At 38.1% G+C, this 11,546-nt stretch overlaps 1 protein-coding gene across 1 annotated transcript; it reads right to left on the bottom strand.

Annotated features, from left to right (window-relative positions):
- Positions 1-7,082: 7,082 nt before the first annotated feature.
- On the bottom strand, positions 7,083-11,200 carry LOC140044353 (uncharacterized). Its single transcript, XM_072088831.1, has 13 exons — positions 11,072-11,200; positions 10,662-10,805; positions 10,309-10,556; positions 9,980-10,192; positions 9,645-9,875; positions 9,466-9,542; positions 9,182-9,375; positions 8,951-9,054; positions 8,637-8,835; positions 8,384-8,530; positions 8,089-8,296; positions 7,707-8,003; positions 7,083-7,543 (listed from the first exon to the last, which is right to left on the bottom strand). The coding sequence occupies exons 1-13, from the start codon at positions 11,198-11,200 to the stop codon at positions 7,530-7,532; spliced, it is 2,205 nt and encodes a 734-aa protein (XP_071944932.1). The 3' UTR covers positions 7,083-7,529.
- Positions 11,201-11,546: the final 346 nt, after the last annotated feature.

Genomic DNA, 11,546 nt, shown 5'->3' with positions numbered 1-11,546 from the left:
TCATATTGCCACTTTAAAAGTGGTGCTATTAATACTTAGTAAAATAACACTAAAAATACGCATTTAAAATTGCTTTAAAATCCGTACTTGCCCGCACTGGGCCGGGGCAAGTGGCACATTTCTGGAAAGCCAGGACCATACTACGTCAATCTATACTATTGTGTACCCGGCCCGAGGCGTCGGGGTGTGGTCATATGGCCACTTTAAAAGTGGTGTTTACTAAATTAATGCTAAAAATACGCATTTTAAATTGCTTTAAAATCCGTTCTTGCCCGCACTGGGCCGGGGCAAGTGGCATATTTCTGGAATGCCAGGACCATTCTACGTCAATCTATACTATTGCGTTCCCGGCCCGAGGCGTTGGGGTGTGGTCATATGGCCACTTTAAAAGTGGTGCTATTAATTCTTAGTAAATTAATGCTAAAAATACGCATTTGAAATTGCTTTTAAACACGTACTTGCCCGCACTGGGCCGGGGCAAGTGGCACATTTCTGGAAAGTCAGGACCATACTACGTCAATCTATACTATTGTGTACCCGGCCTGAGGCGTCGGGGTGTGGTCATATGGCCACTTTAAAAGTGGTGTTTACTAAATTAATGCTAAAAATACGCATTTTAAATTGCTTTAAAATCCGTACTTGCCCGCACTCGGCCGGGGCAGTAGCATATTTCTGGAATGCCAGGACCATACTACGTCAATCTATACTATTGTGTTCCCGGCCCGAGGCGTCGGGGTGTGGTCATATGGCCACTTTAAATGTGGTGCTATTAATTCTTAGTAAATTAATGCTAAAAATACGCATTTGAAATTGCTTTTAAACACTTACTTGCCCGCACTGGGCCGGGGCAAGTGGCACATTTATGGAATGCCAGGACCATTCTACATCAATCTATACTATTGTGAACCCGACCCGAGGCGTCGGGGTGTGGTCATATGGCCACTTTAAAAGTGGTGCTATTAATTCTTAGTAAATTTTTGCTAAAAATACGCATTTGAAATTGCTTTAAAACACGTACATCTTGCACGCACTGGGCCGGGGCAGGTGGCACATTTCTGGAATGCCAGGACCATACTACGTCAATCTATACTATTGTGTACCCGGCCCGATGCGTCGGGGTGTGGTCATATGGTCACTTTAAAAGTGGTGTTTACTAAATTAATGCCAAAAATACGCATTTTAAATTGCTTTAAAATCCGTACTCGCCCGCACTGGGCCGGGGCAAGTGGCACATTTCTGGAAAGCCAGGACCATACTACGTCAATCTATACTATTGTGTACCCGGCCCGAGACGTCGGGGTGTGGTCATATTGCCACTTTAAAAGTGGTGCTATTAATACTTAGTAAAATAACACTAAAAATACGCATTTTAAATTGCTTTAAAACCCGTACTTACCCGCACTGGGCCGGGGCAAGTGGCACATTTCTGGAATGCCAGGACCATACTACGTCAATCTATATTATTGTGTACCCGGCCCGAGGCGTCGGGGTGTGGTCATATGGCCACTTTAAAAGTGGTGCTATTATATAATTCTTAGTAAAATAACACTAAAAACACGCATTTTAAATTGCTTTAAAATCCGTACTTGCCCGCACTGGGCCGGGGCAAGTGGCACATTTCTGGAAAGCCAGGACCATACTACGTCAATCTATACTATTGTGTACCCGGCCCGAGGCGTCGGGGTGTGGTCATATGGCCACTTTAAAAGTGGTGTTTACTAAATTAATGCTAAAAATACGCATTTTAAATTGCTTTAAAATCCGTACTTGCCCGCACTGGGCCGGGGCAAGTAGCATATTTCTGGAATGCCAGGACCATACTACGTTAATCTATACTATTGTGTTCCCGGCCCGAGGCGTCGGGGTGTGGTCATATGGCCACTTTAAATGTGGTGCTATTACGGTAATTCTTAGTAAATTAATGCTAAAAATACGCATTTGAAATTGCTTTTAAACACGTACTTGCCCGCACTGGGCCGGGGCAAGTGGCACATTTCTGGAAAGCCAGCACAATACTAAGTCAATCTATACTATTGTGTACCCGGCCCGAGGCGTCGGGGTGTGGTCATATGGCCACTTTAAAAGTGGTGTTTACTAAATTAATGCTAAAAATACGCATTTTAAATTGCTTTAAAATCCGTACTTGCCCGCACTGGGCCGGGGCAAGTGGCACATTTCTGGAATGCCAGGACCATTCTACGTCAATCTATACTATTGTGTTCCCGGCCCGAGGCGTTGGGGTGTGGTCATATGGCCACTTTAAAAGTGGTGCTATTAATTCTTAGTAAATTAATGCTAAAAATACGCATTTGAAATTGCTTTTAAACACGTCGTACTTGCCCGCACTGGGCCGGGGCAAGTGGCACATTTCTGGAAAGCCAGGACCATACTAAGTCAATCTATACTATTGTGTACCCGGCCCAAGGCGTCGGGGTGTGGTCATATGGCCACTTTGAAAGTGGTGTTTACTAAATTAATGCTAAAAATACGCATTTAAAATTGCTTTAAAATCCGTACTTGCCCGCACTGGGCCGGGGCAAGTGGCACATTTCTGGAATGCCAGGACCATTCTACGTCAATCTATACTATTGTGTTCCCGGCCCGAGGCGTTGGGGTGTGGTCATATGGCCACTTTAAAAGTGGTGCTATTAATTCTTAGTAAATTAATGCTAAAAATACGCATTTAAAATTGCTTTTAAACACGTACTTGCCCGCGTTGGGCCGGGGCAAGTGGCACATTTCTGGAATGCCAGGACCATACTACGTCAATCTATATTATTGTGTACCCGGCCCGAGGCGTCGGGGTGTGGTCATATGGCCACTTTAAAAGTGGTGTTATTAATACTTAGTAAAATAACACTAAAAATACGCATTTTAAATTGCTTTAAAACACGTACTTGCCCGCACTGGGCCGGGGCAAGTGGCACATTTCTAGAAAGTCTGGATCTTTCTACGTCAATCCATACTATTGTGAACCCGGCCCGAGGCGTCGGGGTGTGGTCATATTGCCACTTTAAAAGTGGTGCTATTAATACTTAGTAAAATAACACTAAAAATACGCATTTTAAATTGCTTTAAAATCCATACTTGCCCGCACTGGGCCGGGGCAAGTGGCACATTTCTGGAAAGCCAGGACCATACTACGTCAATCTATACTATTGTGTACCCGGCCCGAGGCGTCGGGGTGGTGTGGTCATATGGCCACTTTAAAAGTGGTGTTTACTAAATTAATGCTAAAAATACGCATTTTAAATTGCTTTAAAATCCGTACTTGCTCGCACTGGGCCGGGGCAAGTGGCATATTTCTGGAATGCCAGGACCATACTACGTCAATCTATACTATTGTGTTCCCGGCCCGAGGCGTCGGGGTGTGGTCATATGGCCACTTTAAATGTGGTGCTATTAATTCTTAGTAAATTAATGCTAAAAATACGCATTTGAAATTGCTTTTAAACACTTACTTGCCCGCACTGGGCCGGGGCAAGTGGCACATTTATGGAATGCCAGGACTATTCTACATCAATCTATACTATTGTGAACCCGACCCGAGGCGTCGGGGTGTGGTCATATGTCCACTTTAAATGTGGTGCTATTAATTCTTAGTAAATTAATGCTAAAATTACGCATTTGAAATTGCTTTTAAACACTTACTTGCCCGCACTGGGCCGGGGCAAGTGGCACATTTCTGGAATTCCAGGACTATTCTACATCAATCTATACTATTGTGAACCCGACCCGAGGCGTCGGGGTGTGGTCATATGGCCACTTTAAAAGTGGTGCTATTAATTCTTAGTAAATTTTTGCTAAAAATAGGCATTTTAAATTGCTTTAAAACCCGTACTTGCCCACACTGGGCCGGGGCAAGTAGCACATTTCTGGAATGCCAGGACCATACTACGTCAATCTATACTATTGTGTACCCGGTCCGAGGCGTCGGGGTGTGGTCATATGGCCACTTTAAAAGTGGTGTTTACTAAATTAATGCTAAAAATACGCATTTTAAATTGCTTTAAAATCCGTACTCGCCCGCACTGGGCCGGGGCAAGTGGCACATTTCTGGAAAGCCAGGACCATACTACGTCAATCTATACTATTGTGTACCCGGCCCGAGACGTCGGGGTGTGGTCATATTGCCACTTTAAAAGTGGTGCTATTAATACTTAGTAAAATAACACTAAAAATACGCATTTTAAATTGCTTTAAAACCCGTACTTGCCCGCACTGGGCCGGGGCAAGTGGCACATTTCTGGAATGCCAGGACCATACTACGTCAATCTATATTATTGTGTACCCGGCCCGAGGCGTCGGGGTGTGGTGATATGGCCACTTTAAAAGTGGTGCTATTAATACTTAGTAAAATAAAACACTAAAAATACGCATTTTAAATTGCTTTAAAACACGTACTTGCCCGCATTGGGCCGGGGCAAGTGGCACATTTCTGGAATGTCCGGACCATTCTACGTCAATCCATACTATTGTGAATCCGGCCCGAGGCGTCGGGGTGTGGTCATATTGCCACTTTAAAAGTGGTGCTATTAATACTTAGTAAAATAACACTAAAAACACGCATTTTAAATTGCTTTAAAATCCGTACTTGCCCGCACTGGGCCGGGGCAAGTGGCACATTTCTGGAAAGCCAGGACCATACTACGTCAATCTATACTATTGTGTACCCGGCCCGAGGCGTCGGGGTGTGGTCATATGGCCACTTTAAAAGTGGTGTTTACTAAATTAATGCTAAAAATACGCATTTTAAATTGATTTAAAATCCGTACTTGCCCGCACTGGGCCGGGGCAAGTGGCATATTTCTGGAATGCCAGGACCATACTACGTTAATCTATACTATTGTGTTCCCGGCCCGAGGCGTCGGGGTGTGGTCATATGGCCACTTTAAATGTGGTGCTATTAATTCTTAGTAAATTAATGCTAAAAATACGCATTTGAAATTGCTTTTAAACACGTCGTACTTGCCCGTACTGGGCCGGGGCAAGTGGCACATTTCTGGAAAGCCAGGACCATACTAAGTCAATCTATACTATTGTGTACCCGGCCCGAGGCGTCGGGGTGTGGTCATATGGCCACTTTAAAAGTGGTGTTTACTAAATTAATGCTAAAAATACGCATTTAAAATTGCTTTAAAATACGTACTTGCCCGCACTGGGCCGGGGCAAGTGGCACATTTCTGGAATGCCAGGACCATTCTACGTCAATCTATACTATTGTGTTCCCGGCCCGAGGCGTTGGGGTGTGGTCATATGGCCACTTTAAAAGTGGTGCTATTAATTCTTAGTAAATTAATGCTAAAAATACGCATTTAAAATTGCTTTTAAACACGTACTTGCCCGCACTGGGCCGGGGCAAGTGGCACATTTCTGGAATGCCAGGACCATACTACGTCAATCTATATTATTGTGTACCCGGCCCGAGGCGTCGGGGTGTGGTCAGATGGCCACTTTAAAAGTGGTGCTATTAATACTTAGTAAAATAACACTAAAAATACGCATTTTAAATTGCTTTAAAACACGTACTTGCCCGCACTGGGCCGGGGCAAGTGGCACATTTCTAGAAAGTCTGGACCTTTCTATGTCAATCCATACTATTGTGAACCCGGCCCGAGGCGTCGGGGTGTGGTCATATTGCCACTTTAAAAGTGGTGCTATTAATACTTAGTAAAATAACACTAAAAATACGCATTTGAAATTGCTTTAAAATCCATACTTGCCCGCACTGGGCCGGGGCAAGTGGCACATTTCTGGAATGCCAGGACCATACTACGTCAATCTATACTATTGTGTACCCGACGCGAGGCGTCGGTGTGTGGTCATATGGCCACTTTAAAAGTGGTGTTTACTAAATTAATGCTAAAAATACGCATTTTAAATTGCTTTAAAATCCGTACTTGCCCGATCTGGGTCCGGGCAAGTGGCACATTTCTGGAATTCCAGGACCATACTACGTCAATCTATACTATTGTGAACCTGGCCCGAGGCGTTGGTATGGTCGTAATATCGGAACTAAAAAATGTAAATCTGTGATAAAATAGGTACATCTAGACTAGGTCTACTTTGGTACGAATTTGGGCCAGCCGGTCGGCCGCGGCCTAGCGAACGTCGAATAAGGAACCAACTTCACTAATGAATGTCGAATAGGGAATAAGTAACAGCAGGAGATTGGTTGGTGGCGCACGGCATATTTACCGCTGGGAAATTATCATTTTCGAAATTTTGGCCTAGCCTAGCGAATGTCGAACGTCGAATAAGGAACCAACTTCCATCGACGAATGTCGAATAAGGAATAAGTAACCAACTTCACGGCGCTCCTGGGAAGAGTGTATACCGTGTAGTGGGCCTAGCGCGTATGCGCGCCCGAGAATTGATCATTTCACGACGTTTCGCTTTCAGATCTTGCACTATTATCTAGGCCTAGCTACACGTGTGTATGTAAATAAATAAGGAAAGCACTATATTATTACTGTAGGCCTAATTTTTTTTTTATTTGTTAATTAGGCCTATTCTAGTAGAAGAAAAATCAACATTATTGAACAGCATAATAATAATATTAATAAAATAGAATAATAATATAGGCCTAAATAGACCAAGCTAGTACTAGGCCTAGTAGTAGTACTAGTAGGCCCTACTACAACAACTAGTAGTACTAGCCTAGGTTGTCTTGTAGGCCTAAGCCTAATAATAATATTAATATTATTAGTATGTAAAACATTTAAATAGTAAAGGTAGGCAATACATAGTATATGTAGGCCTAGGCTAATTAATAATATATAAAATAAGTCCAGCTTTAGGCATTGTTAATGGTAGGGCTAGACTTATAACCATGAAGTTTTCTTTACTCCATTATATATAACAATAAATTCTTCGAAAATCAATTATATTATTCAACCAGTCAATAAATAATTGGTGTTATTTACATTTTAACATGGCTACTTATTAAATTTAATTAAATACAATTCAAATCATAATAAAAATATGCATTTCTTATTGCATCATTTATAAATTCTTCAAAAATCATCAATAAACCTTGATAATTCTTTAATTTATAACCAGTCATTAAATAAATGAGTGTTTAGTGTTATTTAAATTTTTAAAATGGTTTTTAATTTCATTATCAATATCATAAATTAAAAACCTGCATTTATTTTTTGCAACATACATTTTTTTTAAATCATCAATAAACCTTGTATAGAATATTTTATTTGTAAATTTTTTACATACAATAAATTCTCATTCTTTAATCACAATGACAAATTTTGACGCAGTTCTCAGGGAATAATTTCACCAGTGTAGCATAGCAAAAAGCTTCACAAAACAACTTTATTGCTAAATTATGTAGTAAAAAATGCAACTACAAAACTATGTTTCTCGACTAAAAAATCAGTTTGATTATCAATAATATTGCAAAAAAAATGTTGAAATGAAAATTTTCCCTGCTTCTTCATTTACAAAAAACTCTCTGTTGATACTTGCAACACAAAAATTGTGTTACTGTCTGCAAGTCCATGTCAATTGAATCTTCATTCTTCAGTACCTACAATAAATACATTATTAATAACATTGTTGACTAAATAATTGTTGCAAATACTTCTGTAATTAATCATATACCAGAATAATAGAAATAGAAAATGAGAATAAAAATAATTCAAAAACATATTTAGATGTCTAATTAGAGTTTCATTCTTCATTATACTTACTGTGTTTTCTTTTTTTAGGTGGAACTATTCTGTGATGGATTTCGGGGACTGTGTACACCATGTGATTTTTCATTATGGATTTCATTTTCTTGCCTTCTGAATTGACGCCATGGACGTTGCGGCTCTGTCGATTGAATGCTGCATGAATTTGCTCGCCACCTTGCTCACTGAGCAAGCCTAGTCCAACATGCCATCTTCGAAGGGTTGGTACAACATGCACCTCCAACATGTGCAGTTTAGGTGAGATGTTATAACCATATTTCCTGTACTCTATAAAAAAATCCTTGATGTCGTTGTCTATCAAAAAAAAAATATATTGTGTTTTTTATAATTTACATATTTTAATGAAATATCTAAATGAAATGTATAATATTCTGCTTACCAATTTCATTTATTTCATAGTCGGTAACTGGCCGGGTATGATTAATTTTTTGTTCCACTGCCGAAAATTTATGGAAAAGTGGAGTGAATTTGGCATCAATTCCCTTTGCCTGAATTGTCAATGCTTGTGCATGTTTGATTGGTATATCCATACTCTGACTCTCAAGTGTTTCTTTGAATTTATCCATAAGTTTTGCAATGATGTTTATCTGTAATAAAATAATAGGTTAAATTATCAAATTACATAAAAGTATGTTAAACAATAAAATTGTTTAGATATTAAATGTGCAATTTACCTTACAACATTTATGGACGTGATTGCCATTGAAAGCCTTGCCGTGGTATGCTCTTCGGTCTACTCGATTTTCTTTCAGCACCAAATCCATTGAACATGCAATGGGCCCCATACCATGTTTTAGTTGATCTTTCTCTATTGTTTCTTTCTAAAAGTACATGCAATATTTTTAATTATATATATTTTTAGTTATAATTAAAAATCTTGTAAATTTCATTAGCCACTCTTAGTCCGTGATTTTTTACTTTACTTACGAGTTCTTTAATTTTCTGAGTCTTTGATGAAATGGCACTGGCAGACTGTCCCAGCTGGGCAATAGTCATATTGTCCTCGATAGTAACTATTTCATCTTCTAGTATCGCAATTTGTTTTTTGCTTGCTTCTAGTTTTAAGGCACTTTGAGCAATGCAGAGCTCAAAATTGTTTCTGCTCTCTGCTGATGGATTATGTTGTCTAAAAAACAATTAGTAGTTACAATTTCATTATTGAAATGCATAAATTATTTACTATTATATTAGTGAATCTTTGATTGGTACACTGTTTTTTTTAATGTACTCTATTTCCATACCTGAACTTATAGAGTTGTTTGTCCATCTCATGGGCTTCACATTCCAGCAAATCATAAAGTTTTTTAAAAACTCCAAGTGAAATGTGAAGACATGGTATTGATACCTATTTGAAAAGGAAATAATACCATTAATTTGCATTATTAGAATTATAGTTAGTTATGATGAGTGTTTATATAAAATGTATTATTTTATTATGTAATGTTGTTTTAAAATGTAAAATCAAAACTTACATGGTCAATATCTACATTAACCATTGGCGCCCGTACAATGTTTCTAGAAACATCCTTACTTTTGTCCTCTTTTGACCCAGAGTCAATAAATTTGGCATAATCTTCAGACATATTCTGTAGACATCTCGGTTCCCTTTTAATTCCCTTGTTTATGTCATCTTTTGTTGATGTGCAAAACAAACAACAGTATCTTCCTGGAATAGGAATACATCCAGTGATATCAATACATACAATATATATTAATCATAACATATTTTCTAATTAATCTATAATTCTATTCTTACCATTAGGTGAATATAGCCCATATATTCGGACTAGAAAATCATAATCTCCAAAAAAGAAGACCCGCAGTTTATAACCTCTAAAAAACAAATAGAACAAACACATGTTAATTGCAGATTTCATGTATGACTCAGGTAATTATGATGTTTTGTAAATTATATTAAGATATATTTAATCCTACCTCCACTCTTGTCCATTCAAATCTGTGATTTGTTTGCTGATGAGTGGGAGTGTTCTAGATAAATTAGTGGTGTAGTCTGGTGCATTAAACATCAGCACGACAAGGATGTTGTGCAAGGCGTTGGGTTTGTCAATGCTGCAAATTTGTAACTCAAATTTTGTGGACCCGCCACCTTTATCGCCACCAAATTTGATCAGGATCTCCCCATCCTTTGGTTTGATGTTGTGCAATCTAGAAACAAAAGTATATACAAAATATTATGTTTAACTGTCCTTATAAATCAACACAAAATATTGTTACACTTGCGACTGATTAGATTACCAAAAAATACTTACTCTTCATGTTTTTCCAGGTGTGTAAATAAAAAGTCATGGATATTTTTCACTACTACTACAGGAGCCATCTTCTCTAAAAACCCATCTTTACCATTTGCACCATCACATTTAAAAACCAGGGGAATCATCTTTTCATCGATAAAATCAAGAGTTAATTCTTCTTGTCGACCTTGCATTTGTCTTTCTGACGATATAAACCCAGGTAAAAAATACCTAATAGAATTTGTAAAAACAGTACATTTTAAATAACGGAGATACTTGCCAATTTAAATAAACATGTTGGTGATGCTTATATTATCATATTATCTAATCAAAGTTGTTTTATTTACCTTCTTAGCTTTCTAATTTGTTGCCAACCAAGACCACAGTCAACTTTCATCGCCAAGCTATCATCTACATCTTGATTTGGAGGTTTGGAAGGAAGGTGACTCACTTCATCGGATAACTGTCTTAATTCCCCACCTACAGATACTGCTTTCCTCAGTCGCTGAACCTCTGATGTTCTTCGCTTTACAGTTCGTTGACTCACATCATTGCTTGACTTTGTTGCATTAGGAATAACAGTAACTTTCAATGGCTGGTTAAAAGTAATACAATTTGCTTATAAAATTTCAATTAACATTATAATTTAGTTTGATTAATATTTCAGTATTTTTTTATTTTAAAATTGTAATTGACTTACCCTGCCATTTGTGTTTAAAGTAATTTCCTTGTTTTTCTTCAGAGACTTGTGAATTACTTTATGAGCTAATTTTTCAAGTTGATTAGGTATCACTTCATTGATTGATTCGTTGATCTCATTTACTGCTTTTTTAATTTTTTTAACCTTTAGTTGGCAGTTTGATATGCAAGTATGATCTTGACATTCTGGATACAAAAGTGTGTCCGAGCACTTTTGGCATCTCAGCTCAATGATTGCTGGCTTAGTTTCGATGGCGATTTCACATCAACAATGCAAACAGGAGACAAACATTGAAGACAAGGAATTACATCTGCTTTTAGTGTACAAAACAGTTGGGACAAACAATTTGCACAAAAAGTATGGCAACATTTAGTCTCTAACATAGACAAAGACATAACATCATTACATACTTTACAGACATAAATATCATCAATAGCACTGTTTTTTACTTCAAATTGACTGTTTAATGAAGGTGATGAATTGTCAGGCTTACAAAATGTACCATTAAGATTTCGTGATCGCTGATTATGTTTCTTCATAGATCCGTGAATGTACTGATTTGTAAATAAAAAGCATGTCAAACATGATGATTGTTTATGACTTGTCCATTTGTATGTTGTTATCGGCTTGAATTTGTAACATTTTGATGTACAAGTAGCACAAATAAAGTTGGGGTGAACATTTTGTACAGATTCAATCAGATTGTAATATGGAAGAATGTCAGATCTTAAGTTCAGAATATTTGTTTTTGTATCATTTTTTTTAAATCTACAACCACATAAACGACAGAGACCTGTCATACAAGAAATATGAACATCCATACCTTTTTACAAAATATTTACAATACATTAACATACAAATACCATCTCAGCATGCAGCATTAGC

Source organism: Antedon mediterranea, chromosome 3 (genome assembly GCF_964355755.1).
Source record: "Antedon mediterranea chromosome 3, ecAntMedi1.1, whole genome shotgun sequence".
Taxonomy (NCBI): domain Eukaryota; kingdom Metazoa; phylum Echinodermata; class Crinoidea; order Comatulida; family Antedonidae; genus Antedon; species Antedon mediterranea.
The sequence above is the reverse complement of the archived record's forward strand: the minus strand, read 5'-3'. Positions and strand labels throughout refer to the sequence as shown.